The sequence below is a fragment of the Corylus avellana genome, chromosome ca6, assembly GCF_901000735.1.
Source record: "Corylus avellana chromosome ca6, CavTom2PMs-1.0".
NCBI lineage: Eukaryota > Viridiplantae > Streptophyta > Magnoliopsida > Fagales > Betulaceae > Corylus > Corylus avellana.
Genome location: NC_081546.1, coordinates 1,508,601 through 1,528,881, shown reverse-complemented (window position 1 = coordinate 1,528,881; position 20,281 = coordinate 1,508,601). Strand labels below are relative to the sequence as shown.

General features: G+C 35.4%; 2 protein-coding genes and 1 non-coding gene across 5 annotated transcripts; 1 reads left to right on the top strand and 2 right to left on the bottom strand.

The window, feature by feature from the left end:
• Positions 1-3,527: 3,527 nt before the first annotated feature.
• LOC132184185 (uncharacterized) lies at positions 3,528-8,017 on the bottom strand. Of its 3 annotated transcripts, none has more exons than XM_059597715.1 (12): positions 7,539-8,017; positions 7,372-7,449; positions 6,711-6,812; positions 6,486-6,602; positions 5,931-6,186; positions 5,669-5,826; positions 5,222-5,574; positions 5,023-5,122; positions 4,757-4,816; positions 4,533-4,616; positions 4,323-4,439; positions 3,528-4,019 (listed from the first exon to the last, which is right to left on the bottom strand). In XM_059597715.1, the coding sequence occupies exons 2-12, from the start codon at positions 7,432-7,434 to the stop codon at positions 3,720-3,722; spliced, it is 1,710 nt and encodes a 569-aa protein (XP_059453698.1). In that variant the 5' UTR covers positions 7,435-7,449; positions 7,539-8,017; the 3' UTR covers positions 3,528-3,719. The 3 variants fall into 3 exon arrangements, with proteins under 3 accessions (XP_059453698.1, XP_059453700.1, XP_059453701.1); XM_059597717.1 differs by having other exon boundaries at positions 6,711-6,809; XM_059597718.1 differs by lacking the exons at positions 4,533-4,616; positions 4,757-4,816.
• LOC132183922 (serine carboxypeptidase 1-like) lies at positions 7,557-18,696 on the top strand. The gene is given in 11 exon segments (XM_059597393.1): positions 7,557-7,763; positions 16,271-16,402; positions 16,404-16,476; positions 16,565-16,672; positions 16,751-17,027; positions 17,129-17,298; positions 17,301-17,389; positions 17,673-17,785; positions 18,048-18,134; positions 18,344-18,449; positions 18,541-18,696. Coding segments are annotated over 11 exon segments (1,518 nt in total).
• On the bottom strand, positions 14,196-14,268 carry TRNAF-GAA (transfer RNA phenylalanine (anticodon GAA)). Its single transcript has one exon. It is a non-coding gene; the product is annotated as a tRNA-Phe (tRNA).
• Positions 18,697-20,281: the final 1,585 nt, after the last annotated feature.

Sequence of the window (20,281 nt, the reverse complement as noted above, 5' to 3'; positions counted from 1 at the left end):
TGTGATTCATGGAAAAATCTTATGTATGTAAATTTTTGGTCACGTCCTTGCCCAAGAGCTTGAAGATAACCAGGTTCAATAGCCATTAGCCGCACTACTAGACATAGACAAGGCCGGCTTATGAGAGTTTTTTATGAGACCTATTTGAGTAGACAGTTTAAAATTGGTCATATGAGCTTCATATTAACTCTTTTACATTTGCTGTTCGAATTACTACCCATCCTCACAGCAAAATTGATGGAATCTCTATCAATGGCTCAACTCGTCTCCTACCATCCAACTCCCGATCCCTAAATCAAAAACAAAATTTTCTTGCATTTTGGACAAGAATTTAATAAATTTTTGAAGGAAAACTTTATCCCCAAATCAATAATCACATGCATTTTGGACGGATATGAATATAATAAACTGAATCTAAGAAAACTACTCTGACCCAAATCAGTCTCATTCAACTACTTCTATCCAAATGCAACTAACTCTTAACAACTTTTCATTTGATCATCTACATTTTGTACAGATTAAAAATATCTGTAACGCAAGTTTTTGGATAGAGGACACCCATATATAGGCCTCGTAACTGGACCCTCCTACCTGGAGAGCGCTTTGTTCGTTACTCTTGTAGGGCACTAGGGCTGGTAGCTAGATAGCCCCATTTCATACACCGCCAAAGCAAGGACTCCACCAAGGACAAAGTTTAGATTACAAATTACCCACCAGAACTTTACTAATTCACTTGAAACAGTACAAAAGTACATGTAATGTGTTAATGTATGGGAATAAAGTTTTTTTTTTTCTCTCTAAATTATGGTAGAATTTTTTTTTTCTTGCTTAAGCATACTTTTGGATGGCCGAAGTGGCGATGAGGCCCCTACAAAATAGAGAAAATGGTTACTAGAAGTCTGTCGGTGCCCGTAAAGGTTATTAGCAAAACGTGAGAGATGATAAAATGTGTGTGTAGTGTGTACTTATTGTCCAATATGGTAGCATTGGTACCAATAAATCGTAATTTTCCTTTTTATAGGATGTTATTTATCATGTGGATTGTTAATTCAAATCGATTGACGTAAAATATTTTAAATAGCATTTCCTATAATCCACTTAAAAAACAAAAAAGCCCTACTTAAAACATTTCAGCATGTCATGTTAGCCAATATAAAATGAGTGTAATAGATAAACACGAAAGCAGCATTACAGGGCTGGCTAGACCACTAGGCGAGTGAGGCGCTTGCCTAGGGCCTCCGGATTAATAAGGCCCAAAAAAAAAAAAAAAAAATTGCCCAAAAAATATTTTTAATAATTTTTTTTTTCAATAAAAACTTAAGACCTCTAATCATGATAAATAAGTAATTTAAAAAATGTCTCAATTTAATAAGGCCCAAATATAATAAGCCCATGGTAAAATAAGATCAATTAACCCAGAAAAACAAATATCCTTATACTTGAAAAGAACCTATCTACCTATGCATCCGAAATTATTTGATATTGAAATATCATTTTAACCCTACCTAACCACCCACTTTCTTTTATTTATTTTGCTTTCTCTCTTTTCTTCTCCACTGTTGATAACCTCGCCTCTTATCTTCTTTTTTCTCTTTCTTTAGTTTCACTCAAAATAGAATGTGATGGAGAGAGATGAAGAGAGAGAGAGGCTGGGCGAAAGAGAGAAACAGGTGTATCAATGAAGTAAGGATTCATAAAAAATAAAAAATAAAAATTGATTTTTTTTTTTTTTTTTTTTTTTTTTGTAATGTTTATTTGTGTGCTTGATTTTTCTTGTGGGTTTTGTATGGGTTTTTGTCAATTTTTTTAGTAGGTTTTGTTTGAAATAAGTGTATCAAAAAGGTAAGGATTCATAAAAAATAAAATAAAATAAAAATTGATTTTTTTTTTGTAATGTTTATTTATGTACTTGATTTTTCTAGTGAGTTTTGTATTGGTTTTTGACAAATTTTTTGATGGGTTTTGTTTGAAATAGTGGTGTATCAAAGAATAAAGTGAGGAAGTTACTGCCACGGTATGGATATATATATATTTTTTTGATAATTTTGTATGGGTTCTTGATAATATTTTTGGTGGTTTTTTTTTTTTAGTTTGCTTTTGTGTGTTTCACTTTTGGAACATGTGCTTAGCAAAGATTTGGCGCAGTCCTTGAATTGATTCATCAAAAAAAAAAAAGAATTTTTTATTGTTGTGTTTATTTTTGTAAGGATTAATAACAATTAGAACTCTAAATATAATAATAATAATATTAAAATTAATATTATTTAGTTAATATATAACTATTAAAAAAAAAAGCCCATTTAAAAGGTTCACCTAAGGCCCATAAAACATTGAGCCGGCCCTAGCATTACTCACCTAAAAATGGCACCAAACTCTGCTGAGCATTGATTCAAATGGCTTTCCCCGGTATCTTAGGACCACAGCTACAGGGCAATCGTCAGAACATGCAGAATGAGTAGGGAATTTCAGCATCAATGGCTGTCTTGAACGTTGGAGTTTATAACTTTATGTGCAAGTCTTATCCTCTTTTCCCTTGTTATTTATACAAGGAATGCACTAATGTCCATCGATATGCCAGACAGAGTAATGGTCTGTCACTGTTGACACTTAATGTTCTTTAATGATGCTTCTATTATTCGCTGTGTTTCAGTTGTTAGTGTAGTTGGACATGTTTCGATTTTGTAGAAAGTAATCAGAATGCATACTATCTAAGGAGGTCAGAAGAAATAGTCTCACCTAACTTGGCTATGATGTAAAACCTGGAATTAAATAACTTTTCAATCACACTTCCTATTTTGTTGTATCTGCTTCTTCTGTGTAGAGATATACTATCTTAATTTATATGCCGTTTATAAAACCAAAAAAAAGAAGAAGAAAGAAAGTACAGCTATTCAACCTAAATTCTGGGGACCCATTTGGCCCAAGGTGGTCCTCCCTTGGTTTTATATATATTTTATATTTAATTTTTTAATATATATATCAATTTTTTTTTACTGTAAGTGACACATGTCACAACATAATTGGTGCTGATGTGGGATATTAATATATTTCGCCAACCTTTCAATCAATGTGATTTTTTTTTGTTTTAAATCCTCTAAGTGTTTAGTCACTTTCTAAATCCCCAAAGAGTATTTGTCAAAACCTCAAACAAGGTTGTGTTGATCAACCACATGGATTGAAGTTCACTTATCATCTGATCACTACTCTGTCCATTTTGACACTAAATTTATCGATACAAAATACTGCAAATTAATTTCAAATTATAGTGTTTGTTGCAGAAATTTATAATTTAAGAGCTTTTGTGATGCCTAGTTTGTGGTAAATATATAAAAACTCAAGCCAAAAAATATATATATATTGTTGTAAAAAACTGGTCTTTTTTTTTTCATGCAATTTTAGTTGATATGCATGAATAGAACTTCTTCTGTTTGGTGAGTAATGGCCAAGTTTTACATAGTTTTTTGTTGTGGTTTTCATTGTTGGGAGGAAATTGGCCCCACATAACTAGACTTCACACAGACAGGAAGTGTCAAAAAGTTTGAACTAACTCTTCACAAACCAAAATTACAAGCAGAACACAGAAACCCCCTCAGTGGAAGAGAACATTATCTCATAACTACTTACAAGGTGGCCATATACATCTAGCTTTCTTATGCATTCTATAACTGTGTACAAAAAAATTGTAACCCAAGTGACAAAAACTAATTGAAGAAAAAGTTTTAAGAGTATAAAAGGTACCTAAAACTAAACTCATATGGCATAACTAGGAGAAACTGTGAAAGAGGTTCCTTTTTGCCTCTCTCAAGGCACTTAATTGCTTCTTTTGCCAGTTCACTTGGTAACTGAAGGCAGATCCAATCAAGCAATGAGTCCAAGTCCTTTGCAAAGTCAGGTAAATACCAATCCAGCAGTTTTGGGATAGCAAACTTGGTAGTTGAAATTCCAACTGCTGCCTGCAAGTACTCTCTTTTAGCCACTTCCAGTTCGTTCTCAACCTGAGATGCTGTGTACACTCTCACCTTCATATGGAAGAGTTCATAGATCAGTGATGGCATTGCTGCACCGAACCTCTAAGCAAATAGTAACCGTTGGCGCTTAGAGAGTCTTGAGTTAGTTATTAATTCTCATTTGTATTTATATTAAGGAAAATTAAAATTTGCAGCACTTTAAGCTGTCCAGAAAAGCTGTGCAACTAAATATAACGTTGCATTGGACTTGGGACCACTGAAGAGCTTCATTAATTCTCTCATGATGGATGTGGGACTTATACGATTGATGATAATTGAAGAAAAGCTAACTACTCTACGAACAAACAAACTTACAGCAGGGGAGGACCAGCTTCCACAAGATAGTGCAAATGTCACCAACGGTTCAGAAAACTCTAAGCCAAATATGCTTCTCGCTGTCTTCTCATCATTTTTTGCACCCTTTGCAAATGTCTGGAGGGACTAAAAGTTAGAAATTTGATGAAAGAACTTTTATCTTCAAGCTGGATAAGTTTTGTGGAAAAACATGCAATGGACATTACTCACATATTTTGAGTGGTAAGGCAATCTCAGAATGAAATGTTCTATAGTTATTGCATTTAGCAAGTGCCCCCCCACATTTATTGTTGCCTGAGTAATAAAAAATGGAAGTGCATGAATAGTTGCCTCTATCTATGTAATGTTAGAAGCTAAATAAAATTTTGAATAGAGGCCTTCAAGCTTTGAATGTAAATACTGTTCGACTCAAGAGGAGTTCCTGGATTGTATACCTTCTGCATCAAAGCAACAACCATCTCAGGACTCTCCGGTATGCCTTGTTCTAGGAATGCCTGAAGCAGTATAGTATAGTGAGTGGTTATTTCCTTTGCAGTTAACAAGGGTTCATAAAAGTTGCAAGTATAGAACATAAACTATCTCTAATTTAAGCAAAACAGAAAACAAAATCAGGTAATAAATTTCATTTGAACCTTGATCTATACTCTCAACATAACAGTTGAAATATTGAAACTCATGTCGATGGAAAGGTTTCACATACATTCATCATGCAGGAATTGTAAATGTTAATCCAGAACGCAAGCTTCTCCTGATGGGTGAGGCTCTGTAAGTCCACAGAGGCAAGTTTCCCAAGGAGGAGTCTGAGAAGTCAAATAAATTTATATGAGTTCTAGTAAATATGTATATATACCATGAATACAGTAAGAAACTATCCCGATTTTCTAAAACAGAGAACTTACTTTAATTTACGAACTAGAAACAAAGAAGTTGCTGGTCGGTTTGGATTGATTGAGCCAGCTTCAACTTGACATAATTTCTTATATGGACCAATATCTCTCCTTCCAAATTCTGAACAAATACCATAAGGGTCCCAATAATTTGTTTCTTCACCGCTTTTCGGAGTTACTAATGTTGAGAAGGAGGGTAAAATTTCTGCACTATTTCGATTCTTCATCGAACTCATTCTGAGGAGAATGCTTGATAAGCACTTCAAAATACTTTCAGAAATTCTGTTTGGATCGTCATCTCCTGATAGTCTTTCATCAGGAGTTGTTGCTTCTGGCCTTGCTTGATCTTTTACTTTGCACACTACCTGGACATTTGAAAACTCATATTCATTTAATTGAATATAATCGACTACTCATATTCAGAAAAAAGAAAGTGAAATTAGTCATATTAGAAGGTACCTGTAAGTTCTGAGGATCTAAACGCTTCTCTGCTGATCTATGGCTTATGAGAGGTCTCTTAACTGGAGTTTTAATTGTATGGGGTTTGTGGATTGGGGATCGTTTTTGGTTCTTTTTCAAATTAGTACATGATTGGTCCTCTTTTCCTCGCTCATCATCTGGGAATGAAAGAAGAGGACAAGGTTTCAAAACCCATTTCCAGACACGATGAATGTACTTGATGAATGTAGCTTTTTTAGATTGATTTGATCCGAAAACTTACAAGAAAGAGTTGCTCTATGCCCCATTGTGGAAACTGTAGAGTCGCCCTCATTTTGAGCAGAAAACTTGCATCTCTCTGGTTTGTGATTCTTAACCGGGTATAGGGCATGTGAATCAGCTGAATTCTCTATGCTTCTTTTCGAGGATGAAATGTAGACAGCTTCCTGATACAGGTCCTGTCTAAAATGCACAACTTGTTCTTCAAGCCGAACCACTTCCTCTTCCAAAACAGCCACCTCGGCAAGAAGCTCCAGTGTCTAGAAAAGTCAAAATCCGACATCAAAGAATAGAATTTCTTCTTGAAATATATGAAAAATGCTTGGGCAAACCATTGAATATCATGTAAAAATTGTATTGCTTTCTCTGTTCTCTACCTTCAAATCTATGGATTCAGTTCATTCATCTTTCTCACTAATTTCTTGAAATATGATTGCTATAAGCTTAGAGTGAACTAGTTCACTTGCATTGAACTCTTTGTTAATGAAGATAAAGACGGAAATCCGTGTCAAATAAAATAGAAATGAAATAGGGTGTCCAAAGGTAATGAATTACTAACATGACGAGGGAGATAGGGGGGAAGACGAGGTAGAGCTCCCAAAGGTCTGGTGAAAGCCCTCTCCAAAGCTCTGTGAACATTCTCTTCGAGCCTAAGCTTCTTCTTGAGCTTTTCAACCTGCAAGTCAAAATGTCAAACAGAATTATCAACAACAGAGAAAAAGAAATGAAATCCAAACAAACAAACACAAAAAACAAAAAAGTGGGTCTATGAGAAATTGCATACATCTTGCTGCAAAGCAATTTTTCTTTCTTTTCCGGACGCTCGTTGACTCGTGGTCGTTTTTGCAGCATCATTTACCTTGCTCCCCTGCATATCCGGCTTCTCCTTTTAGAAAACATATGCAAGAATCAGCTTCCACGGGAAAAGAATGCAACAGGCAGAGCGAATTGTATGCATAAAGCAATTATAAAAAGAAAACAAAGAGAGCGTATGTAGAAATCATATAAATCTAGGACCCCGATCAAAGAAGCCAACTTTTTTGTCTCCTGGTGGATAAATAGGAGTCTCACAAACAAGGAAAAAGTCTATTTTCATTGGCAAATGGCAAATGCTGTGAGGGAAGGGGATTCAATAGCCCAATTGTACAATTATGATAAAGAAAGACCAGAATTACTTTAAGAAACACCCTTCTCGGATTCTCATACAAGATTTCTACTTTTTGCGAAATTTCTGGGAGCTTTGAGTTTCAAGAGACAAGAGGCTCCTCATTAAAACCGAAGCCATATTATCAGGTGAGAACAGTTACCACTATATATGTTCTACAGTGGAAACCGTTTTTCAAAAAACACCCAATAAAATATAAAATTTAAGAACACCAAAGGTAGCCAGTTCACAGTTGAGAGTGTTCAGACTATGAACAATTAAGGATGTTTAGTCTGATTACTTTTTCATGCTTCATAGGAGCTTTCATTGACTGAAACGTAGTCCTGACTTTAGTATTCATCATCAAATTCTGTCAAATCTGCAGGCCAATCACCAAACCCAATTCAACACCTTTAAACTATAATATCATAAACAACAACATTAATGAGAGAGATACGGTATACCCACGTCTTGAATTGCTTCAATATGGCGTTCAGAACTTTACCAAAGAATCCATTCCCATCACAAAACCAAGAAACTTCAATGCCATTCAAAGAAGTAGTACTAAATGGCACGCCGATCACCCCGATCCCTGCATTCCTCGATTACTGCGAAGAATACCCGGATAACAAATGGCCAAGCTTTCAAGCTAGACGGCCTTGGAACGTGGGAAACAGTGGGAATTGTCCGTGTGTACGTCTACATATGGGGTGGGACGAACTGGGTCTATGGCTCTATATATCTTCCACCGCTTCGTTATTTCAAGAACAACAGGGGAGAGAGAGAGAGAGAGAGAGAGAACGCGCGTGTCAGGTGGCTCCGTGAAAGGTAAATTGGTTGGCTTTGGCAAAAGGGCAAGTGCAGCAAGTGTGTGCAGCTAAGCGCAATGGAGTGCCGTACCCAACTCAACGCTCACGCACTATTGCCGCGTCATCATCATGAATCAACGTGCGCCTTCTCTTTTCAATCCTCAACACCACCCTCCTCCCCTTTATATCTTTAGCTTTGGGATGTACTAGGAAGTAGGAAGTAAATTAAAATAATAATAAAGTTTTTTCTGTAAATTTATATTTACATATATTTTTTTAAAAAGAATGCAAATAAATTTTATGTATTTTAAACACATGCATGTCTGATGAAAAGTGATAGGAAGTCAAATAAATAAATTCAGAAAAATTTTTAAACTGATGTAGCAGACCGTGAATCGCAGACAAGGAAGAAAGAATTGCATTTTTTTTTTTAATTTAAAAACTCTTACCACCTTAATTTAGATTTTTTTTTTTTAAATTCATTTATTTGGTTATCTAGCACTACTCCAGTTTATTCTCCAGTTTAATAGACTGAATTAGCATAAACTTCATGGACCTGTATATAATTTATACTATATTGTACGATGAGGTTGACTCCTAAGCTAAAGATACTAGATTTATCAGTAAATCCAAAACTGGAAGGGTTTCGTTACGCCTTTGGCTTGCGATTTTGGAAGGACAGTATGATGTGGATTTAACATATAGATTATGTGCTGGCAAAAGCTGCCCAAGTCACATGTTTGCCAACTAAACATTTTTTGATTATGGAAATAAATAAAGCTTAATGCTATCAAGAATGGAGTGATATTACTTACGAAAAAAAAAATTGAGTGTTATTAAAGAGAATACAAATTTATTATAAGATTTTTACAAATTCACCGATGCATAGACTGCCACACCAATTTATAATGGGACCAAAATGAACATTCTCATCCAGCTTTTGGTTAGCCAATATGTTAAAATGGGACCAAAATGAACTATATTCATGAGTATATCAATCGGCTGGAGACCACGACTTATGAAGCAAAGGTTATTAGTTCGAATCTTTTTTCCTTTGTGCAGACATGTTAACAAAAAAAAAAAAAAAAAAAAACCGAGCGAAATTTGATCGAAACGCTCGTTAAGCATTTTCCTTAATAGAAAACCACTAGTGAATCATTTCTTAGGATAGATTTAATAGCAAGCTATCTTCTCATCTTGACAAACTCTAGCTCAATCAAAGGGCTCGTGTTTTCTGAACGGCCATTAATGCATTCACTGCATAGAAGAAACTAACATTTCTTAAAGGCCAAAGTTAAAGGTTTTAAGCATGGAATCTGGATATTTAATACCCCACATCGCGTGCATTGTCTGGCGTTCTCTTGAAGCTTTCGTCTTCCCCCCACTTCTCAGTCCCATATCCTTCCATTAAAAAACAAGATGCAGCATATATTATATATAAAATATACTTTTTATTTATTTATTTAAATATTTTACTATGTAATATGATCTTTGAAAAGGAGCAGGCAGAAACAGTGAAACACATGGAATGGGTGTTGAAACGGCAAGCTATCATGATGGGTGGTGACGAGCTGATAATGAGTTTATTGCAAATTTGTGGGTATGAAGACAATGGACGTGTCACCCACGGCCCCGTGAGGTGATGGATCGATAGTGACTTTCCTACTACTTGAGATTATCTCTGTATTTTAATTATTAGTAAATTAGATTAATTGTGATATTTAAGTTATTAATTCAGCCAATAATTGTCAAACAAAAGTGATATTTTGTGTTTGGCTTAAGTCTAATTTTGATTAAAATTGGACTCATTGAGATTAACACACGTGTTTTGTAACATAACACAAGGGACACGTGTTTTAATCACAGCTTATTTGATGTGAAAGTGAGACAACCAAAATCAGCTAATTTGATGGCAATTATGGTGAGCTTTTTATCTAACTATTCTATAAGATTACAATGAGAAGCTAGCCGTAAAGATTATGATGTGACAAAGACTTCTTTCTTTGTTATCTAAATTTATATTCAACAATTCTGATGAGATTGTTGAACTTTTCTATGTATGAATGAAAAAGGGAATTGAAGGTCGATCGGTAGATAAGTAATAATGACTTGTTTGATTCGTTAAGCAAATTGTGGTTCGCATGATAATGTTCTTTGAGCGTACTTTTTGTTTTTTAGTTGAAAAATGTTGTCGACGTAACATAAATATAAAAATAGTTTTAAATATTTTATGAATATTTTGTATTTGAAATTGATGTAGCATAAATGTTGATGAAGTTGTGGACGTATGAGTAGCATAAATCACTTGGGATTGACTTATGCACACTAATCATGCAGCGAAGAAACAAACAGGAGTCCCATTTGGCAGTAAAATTTAACAAGTAAATTTAATTATTTAATGATTAATCTGATAAATATCAAATGAATTATCGTGCTAATTATTTATAAGAAACTTATAATAAAATTATAATGATTATATAAGGAAAGGGACATCATCAGTAATCAATGATCATCAATCACCCATCTTAATGCAAAATCTAATTTCATCCACAGACTACTAATTACTGGAAGAGACAAAGTTCTTAATCAATATTAATCAGAACGCAGTGACATTAATGTGAATTAATTGGTAACCTAATGATAGTTATGGAATTGGAGAAAAGTTATCTTCCTTCCTCTGGATGCATGGCCTTCCTTCCTCCATGCATCAGCCTTTTCATTACAGAACAAGGCACTCGTCCCTACCAACATACATCTATACTGATTGCGAAAGCTAGCCTTTTCTTCTTTTCCCAGTCCAATCAGTTGAAAGTCATATAATTTAGCTTTTGCTGAGTTACCCAGAAAGAGATATGTCTGCACCAAAATAATCACAAAAGAGTGAGACTGAGACCGAGAGAAAGGAAGCCTGGCTCCCATATATGGGGTATGCACGTATGAGTATAATATTAAATATGTTAACCATAATTTAACATATTTAATTAAATGAATCAAACCCGTCAATCTTAATCTGCTAATTTCGTGTTTGATTCATGTCAACTTTGCGGATCATGTTGAAAATTGTCAGTCCTAAATGTCGTAGGATTGAATATACGATTATATAAGTAAATCATAATTCAACCATTTTAATTAAACATGTCATGTTCACGAATTGTGTAAAAAATTATTAGCTATAGGATTAGCGTAAAAAAAAATATAGAAATTTATTATGGAATGTGAAACAAATTAATATTGTCTTATTGTAGGTCCATGCTCAGCCCCAAAATTTGACGAAGTATTGCATCTATGGAGAAACTAATCGAATCATTAATGGGTCATGAGGCATGAGTGTTTGACCCCTAGATAGAAACCCATCATCTGGGGCTGAGATCAAACCTGTTCTTGGATCGGTATAGGACTTTCGATGTCACCAACGCCAAAGGTGGTGCCCATGCATGGCGCACCAGATTCCTTAAGGACAATATACCCCACAACTTCCTTCTTGCACAAAGACATCTACTGACTACTCATCCACGTCTTCTGTAAAGTACACCATTTTTATTTCCTTTTGAAGTATTTTAAGATCAATAACTTTATGATCTAATTAAAGGTTTAAAGAAAAAGAAAAAAAAAACTTATTAGTGTCTTACAAACTAACGTGATAGTCCATATGAGTGGCACGTGTTATAAGATTTTATGCAAATTTATAGAGAAAATCTACAGTTCGAGTAAAAAAAGGAAAAGAAAAAGAAATAAAAGACATGAGAGCTTTTCATTGTGGGGAAAGCTTTTCAAGTGTGGGGACTTATGAACTTGATGGCATGCCACTAAAATAATTGAACCTCTTTCGCTAAAGTTCGCTAAAGGCTAAAGCTTACCAACGCTTGTCCTCTTTCTTTTCTTCTTTCTCCTTCCTTTTTCTTCCTTTTTGATTTCCATTGTACCACGTATGTTACTATGTTGGGATGCTCTTGTTAGGAGTAGATAAAATAAATGATTGCTAAGCTCCAGCAATTTGATGTAAATGTCCTAATTAATTAAGCAGCAAAAAAAAAACAAACAAATTGGTAGCCAGATTTATATATCTGATCAGAATTTAGAAAATGGCTTTGGGAAGTGTTTTTTTTTTTTTTTTGAAGGAGATTTTGTGTTTTAAATTATTAATGTCTTGAGAATAGACAAAAACAGAAAACAAAAATGAAAATATGGAGATTCTTATTGGACAATCATTAGGGGCAGAACTAGGTATATATAGGAGAATTTTAAAATTTCATGTTTTTTTTTTTTTCTTTAATTCAAATATTCCCTTTAAAATTAATTGTTTACCCCTTTAATTTTTTTTTTTAAAAAAAAAAACATTTTCAACACTTAAATATCTAGTTCTGCCTTGACAAACATCATATCTTATGATTCGTATCGATTGGAGATTCGGAGCCACCGAAAGTAAAATTGCAAACATTCACAATTATTTTTGAACCTAGCTCCAATAATAATCACTCTGTTCTAATCACACTAGCAGCTAATAATTGTACTTTGACATTCCCTTTCATTAATAGTTGTGAAAAGTAAAATAATGAATGTGATGTACAAGTGAAATAATATGATAAAAGAAGGAAAATAGATGTAGATATATAGCATCAACATGCTAATTAACATGCTACTCTTGTCTGATGGTAAAAAAAGTGGTAGGAAATTCCTGCAATACAAATGATCATGCAATTTACATCAAAACATGGTAAAGGTGATGTATACCCAACACCAAGATATATATAGAGCTTGAAGAAACACCACCCACTTTTTATTATCACTGAAAAGCTGCTAACAATCGTTTGTTTCTGCAGCACTTATTACAAGAAGACTGTCTCAGGAAAAGGCAAGTAAATCATCTAATGAAGGAAAACTTCAAAAAGTTGGTTAACCCTAATCTAAAGTAGAAGCCTATAATGCTGAATATTTGTATCATTTGGTATAAAAGACAGGTTTCACTCCGACTATTGAATCGAACAAATATGCATGGCCGTAGTGTTAAACAATATTGAATACTGATAAGTGAGTTGAGCTGCCAAAAAAAAATAGATTACTATCGAGTCAGTATTGATAAAATGAGCTATGTAGACATCGCCGATCATTAAAAGTTCTACCCATCCCCTTTCTGGAAGTTGGCTTGGTGAGCGTGCCCATGGTTTTCTGGAGCCTAGCTCACTTTATGTGGGCGTCAGGCCAAAATAGAAATTGGAAACATTGGAAATTTGGTGAGGTCCTGATAAAAGGGGAAAAGCAACTGCATCCTGAAAAGTCTCTCTAATACACGCCAAGGTGAAAAAAAAAAAGCCGGCCACTGTGTCTTGGAGTACTACTCTTGGGGACCCAAGTTCGTGATGTTAATTATTTGTCGGCTGTTTATGTTTTGGGTTCACTGTAGCCCGTAGGATCACTTGTGAAACACACCCACAAATCTCCATTATTGAATAATGAAGTTTAATCATAATGCTTTTTGATGTGAAAGTAGATCTTTTCCCCCCTAGGCCAATGTACAACTTACTCAATGGTTCAATCAAAAAGCAAACCTTTTTCAAATAATGCAGAAATATCATAGCTAAACGTAATGAGTTTGAAGTCTAACTTCGTCAAATTATCTCAGTTTAATTAAAATATTTCATTAACAACCGAAGTTTTAGATCACCTACCCGCTCTTACAGATCTACCAGATCGAGATGAGTTGCTTCTGAAAGACTATCAGATCTACCAAAATCATTTGCTTCTCAAGGATTACAGGGAAAGAAGAGTCCAAATTTGCCCCAAGTAAAGACAGGTAATAAGACACAACCATGGGAAAAACAATTGTGCATAGAACTGTTGCTGTCGGCTTGTAGTTGTAGTTGGGTTTTGCCAGCTTTCAAAAGGAAAAAAATGGTCCCGTATCTTGTTGCTCAACGTACTTCTCCCAACATTTTCCCTTGGTCGTAGCTCTCCTCTCCAGACCCCACTTTCTTTTTCTGGTTGTCTGCCCGGATGAGAAGATCCAAACCCCACATTCACATTCACATTCAACTCTCATGAGTAATGCTATACAACTCAGTTTTATTTTGCTTTGTCGATGTGATGCAGTTTATGAGTTCTTGAATTTTGTTTTTTACAAAGATCGATCCAATGCTTGATTGACAGTGCCGCGTATGAGATAAAAGGATAATTTCTTTATCGTGCCGTAAAACAGTGGTGGGGTGGGGGGGTTCGAATAATTAAAAGTTAAATCCAGTTTGAATGATAGACAAAGGAACATTCTAAAAAATAAAAATATAGCATATATATGAAGGGTAGAAAAAAGAGATACAAATAATGCGGTGAGCGTGGATCGAACACGCGACCTTCAGATCTTCAGTCTGACGCTCTCCCAACTGAGCTATCCCCGCCTTCGTGATGATTGCTGAAACTAAGTGGTATCCAAAATAATTAAATCCACTCAAAGAAACAATCGTTCTGGTTGGGCTTTAGAATGAAAAATAGTCCTAAATCTCCTAACACCACCCACATCCTACGATGATGCAGGGTAAGCCCTAATTGGCGGCCCAATTGCATCTCCAGAATCCTACATTTCCATCAGAAGAGCACTTCATTTATGGGGAAAATGCAAATCAACTCACACTTGGACTCAACTAAATATGAGTTATACAATACTAAATGTTAATTTTATTATTATTATTTTTTTTCATCATCTAGCATATGCAAAACGGATGTAGAAGACAAACACCACATATTAATCTTAGGAAAATAGTGAATCGGCCGTGCAAGTGCCCTAAAAATATTAGTTGATGTGACACTATCATGTCTCAAAAAAAAAAATTGTGCAGCCTCCTCTATTGGAATCCTAGTCGTTGTAGGATTAAAAGTCCTAATACCTTTTTTGGTAAGATTGGGTATCCTCCTAGGATTTGAGTCCTATTTTTTTCTATTATGAATCCTAATTTCTTTAAGAGAAGACTTTTTTTGCCTATAAATAAAGCCAATGTCATTAGGCTTAGGCTTAGACACATCTAGACACTTTGTACCAGGGATGGAGCCATAAAGTATTATGGGCAGGGTCCCAAAACATAAGCTTAGAAAAATAAAAAGTGGCCATGGCATAAATTTTTTTTATTTTTTTATCATTTAAAGCGGTGGTTCAATAGCTCAAGAAAATCCCCTAGTGTGATTAGGTACACACTAGGGTATAAACTAGAAGAAAAAAAGAAAAAAAAAAATTAAAGACCTAAATTGAAAATCACACGAAGAAGAAGCAACAACTATGAGAGAAGAACATAGTGAGTTTAAGTTGCATTTAAGATAAAAATAAATAAGTAAATAAATTACTTTGCACTACTACTATGTTGCAAATTGCGTTTTTCACTTAATTTTCGTTTGGAAAATTAAATTAGTATATGAAAGTAAGCCCTAAATTTCAAATTTTAAGGTTCTTGATTGTGGACTTGTGCTTGTTTAGGGTTAGAATGGTAATGATATGTACGACAAAATGCAACCTTATGATTTTTTTATTTTATTTTTTTAATTTTTTTTGAAGTTCACCCACCCACTAGTGGGACCTTATGATAGAAATTGTGTTTAATACTTAATTAGGCATGTTAGAAAAGTCACATGAAAGAAGCAAAAGAGTTCATAATCAGTAACATATATATACAAGACCCATTTCCTCCAAGCTCAGACAAGCTAGTTCAGAAACACTCTTAGCATAAGCGTTTGTAATCAGTAACATATATATATATATATATATATCAAGGAGGCACTGTCATAACTCATAAGGTAAATCTCCCAAAAAATAAGTTTAACCCAGGTGGCTCTGTAGCAATATTATTGGAGATTTATGAACAAAGTGCATGATGTAAAACTTGGTCATCGAAAACCCCTGAGGCCTGATCAATCCAGGTAATTAGCCCAAAGAAGAAAAATAAATAAATATAAGGTGTTCCATTAAATTCAGTTTTACTGCAACACTGGCCTTTTCAACCGCCGGCAATTCCTTTTTAAAGGGTGGTACTGGTTTTGGTCATGGAAATCCGTGACATTTCCAGTGGTTTTTTCCAATCACCTGTAACAGCAACCGCCCGAAGGTCCCTTTTTTATGCGGTGGTTTTTTTCATCCAAAGCCACAGTTATTCACTTGGCCTATATAAAACATCGAAAGCCCTTGTCCCTGACACACACCCGCAAGCTAGTCATTTTGCAAGCAGCAACAAAGAGAGAAGATGAAGCTTTCGTTTCTGGTAAGGTTATTGCTGTTCCTCCTCTCTTTCCACCATTTGGGTTTTTTTCCCGTCTCTTGCAACGGTAGCCAGAGCGACAACCTCAACAAGTTGATTCATTCTTGGACATCGATCCCGAAATCTTTTTCAACCGGAATTATGGAATTTATTGGATGAGGCGTCGGTGTATACTGGACGCCATGCTGGGTTGATGGAAGCTGACAAGATCGGCGCCCTGCCGGGACAGCCAGCCGGAGTAGATTTTGATCGGTATGCAGGCTATGTTACGGTGGACCCCATAGCTGGGAGAAAAACTGTTCTATTACTTCGTGGAAGCGCCACAGAATTCTACCACCAAACCTCTCGTCTTATGGCTAAATGGAGGTAATTAATATAATTAATTAAATCTCCACCATTGTTGCCATTTTGTCTTTAGGTTAAGAAAATAATGATACTGGGATGTAATGCACAGGCCCGGGATGCTCTTCTCTCGGATATGGAGCCATGGAGGAACTGGGACCTTTCAGAGTCAATAGTGATGGAAAAACACTTCACCGAAATAAGTATGCATGGAATAATGGTAATTATTAGCTCATCTCAAATGTTTTTTCTCCTTCATTTATAGGATTTGAAACTAATTAACGCCGGCATCATGCAGTGGCAAATGTTATCTTCTTGGAATCCCCGGCCGGAGTTGGGTTTTCATATTCAAAAAACTCATACGAATACAATGCCGGGGACAAAAGCGCAGCGAAGGACTCTTATACTTTCCTTGTAAACTGGCTTCAGAGATTCCCTCAATATGAAAACCGCCAACTCTTTATAGCTGGTGAAAACTATGCTGGTCATTACGTTCCTCAACTCGCTCATACAATTGTCTCAAAGAATAACAGAAATCAAACAAGAATCAACCTGAAAGGCATCGCACTGAGTGAGTTTCTTTGCATGTCAAGTATTCTCTCCTTCGTATTTTAACACTCCCTCTGACTCTTATAACCTGAATATTCCAATATTTCCGTATGTACTTATAATTAAGGCTTGTGTTGCAGATTGGGAATCCTTGGATAGATGATATTACAGGCAGAAGGGGCAGATATGAGTATTACTGGTCACATGCTTTGAACTCCGACAAAACCATTGCAGGAATTCGCGAGAATTGTGACTTCGATTCCGGTTGGAGTTCACCCATGTGTAACAACGTTTGGGAACCGCAGAGATCGGATTGATTGATAGTTATAACGACATATATGCTCCGTCATGCAGTTTATCACCACCAAACTCTCCCCAAACTGCTTCTGTAAGTCTTCATGCATGCATCGATCACACAAATAATTTCAAATCTCATGAGAATAGAATACAAGAAATAATTAACAAGCAACATTATTTCATATACAGGACAGTATACATTCGAGTTTGACTTTGACGCTCTTCTTTTAATACTATTTTGTAATTAATTTGGTCGCAATAATCTTTGATTTAATTTATTGTGTAGTTTGTTGACAGCCCAATTTGAAGATTTTTTTTTTTTTTTTTTGCTTAATTCTGCATCATATCACCATGATTTTTATCTTACACCATAGGTCAACGGTTTTGACCCCTGCTCCGACCACTATGTCGCTGCTTATCTAAATCTTCCCGAGGTGCAAAGAGCTCTTCACGCAAAACCTACAAAATGGGCCTTTTGCAGGTACGCGTCACTCTTGTGTTTAGACACATTTTTAGACCAGGCAACAGTGCAACAAAAATATTGCCTTATTGCAGTGCAGTTCATATAAGACGTGTCCAAATCTTACTTGCTCAGACAGACCGATCATGTTGCCTTGGACAGGGTTTTATAGGACAATTTTATTGCACATGATCTAAATCTTATCACTAGACTGCAAATGCAAGACATCTTTCTTAAACTAAATATGTCATAAATATAACAAATAAATGTTGCTTTCCACTGCCTGCAGCGGTTATGCATGGGGTGATACCCCACTGTCAGTTTTACCCACCTTAAGGCGGCTCATATCAAATGGGATTAGGACATGGATATACAGGTAAGCACTCAACTTTACATGAGCTCTGCTATGTAATGTAAGTGATCCCTCTAGAATTCCTGCCCAAAAGAAAATCCGCCTAAGATTTTCCTCTTCATAAATGAACCAAATTAAGCTGTAGATTATAGAGAAGACAAAAAAAAAAAAAAAAACTCAGCTTGCCAATTGCGAAGCTAGCACTTATAGCATTATGTTAAATGAACTTGCAGTGGCGACACAGATGCCCTCGTTCCAGTAACCTCCACTAGATTCGCTATAAACCAACTACACTTGACGGTCACTACCAATTGGAATGCCTGGTATTCTGGCACCGAGGTAAATATAAATGGTCGTTCATTTCATACCCCATAGTTTACCCAAATATAAAAAACTAGGTTAAGAAACTTTCATGTGATGATGATGGCAGATTGGAGGATATGTAGAGGTGTACAATGGAGGACTGACATTCATCACTATAAGGGGAGCTGGGCATTCAGTTCCAAGCTACCAACCAGAACGAGCACTAACCATGATCTCATCATTCCTTCAAGGGAAACTTCCCAATAACCTCATCAGAAAATAGTCCCCTGATACAGTAATTTTCTTATAATAACAAATATCCAGGTACATGTAAGCAAATTAAGCTCAGAGAGTTTTTGCAAGTTCATACATCAATTCCATACTGGAAACAAGAATCTCAATAAAATTTAAACATTTTTCATTTGATATTGTATTTGGTGAGAGTTGTATTTACATGCAATTTAAATAAAATTGAAGAATGGAAAAAAAATGACCTAAATGAAAAATACATACGAAATATCTCTTTACGCTTGAACAGCAGCACCCCTATTGATTTACTTCTGAAAAGGGTAAATTTAGCTTACACAAACTAAATCCACACACTATTCATATACCAAGTTACCAAAATCCTAATAATACATATCTACGTCTTCATTACCACAAAGATGTACCTTCTCGCTCTCACACCAAAACATGGATCCCAAATGTTGGAACTATATATCATAATTCGTTGACTCACATGACCGGTACTCTCAACTTAAACTAACTATGCGGATGCACCCATATGAGATATGCTATAAGTTATTCTACGGGTATTCTCTCATATTTCTTTTCAGAATTACATAAGCACACAAATTTAATGGTGATTTTAAAAAGTAGAAAGATAGGAGAAGGGCCATGGAAAGAAATGAATCATTTCTCCTTAAACAATTAGACAATACTTTCTTAAAAAAATAGAATCAAAATATATTAGGGCTCAAGTGATTCACCGAAATGATAAGACCTTAAAAGCTACTTTTTCAAGTGTTTATAGTGGGGACGTTCTATCAATCGGGGAAGGTTCTTGGTGACAACACCCCGAGATATCATAAGTAATTATACTGACATGAGTAACAATAAATTTTGTGAAAAACATGATCATCTGCTTTCAGTCAATCTACACAGTGAATTGGTCGCTAAGAACCCCCAAAAGGGTTGCTGTCCGATGGGTACACGAAAGTGACAAAGTTGCTTTGACTACATAACCATACATTTTTGTCAGAGCGAATTTATCAAGGTCTTTTTGACTTAGCCTGGCCCATTCGCGTAGCCCATGATCCTATCTAATTTTTTTATGAATAATAATTTTATTCAAAGGAGATGCAAAACTCGCCTACACGAAAAGAATACAAGAAAAGCCACCAACCTAATGGAGTCGAAAATCTAAAAGCTAACAAGATTAGAAGAAGAGAAATTAAGAACAAAAGTTTAGTCCAATCTAAAGGAGATTTCGAGAAAGAGGATTTTAGTTGTAACACGTTAAACTTGCAATCCTCAAAAAGACGCCAAATTCTTTATCTGCTACAAATGATCGTAGCTAGTATTAGGGTCAGACTCCATTTTCAGGTACCACCTTATGTTTTCATTTTCACCTTTGGACTTCAAAAAATTACTTCCAACTTTTAATTGGTACGCAACTCACCCACCCATGGGGCTTCGCCAACTACCACATTCTTATTGGGGGGATGGAGGTGCAATTTAACCCAAAGACTACTAAATCAAACCAACATGCTTTTGTCCTTATATAGCGATAAACATACTTACCATCAACGCAACATACTTTTTCCCTTATAGTGATAAATATATTAACCAGTGTTTTAGCTTCCAAT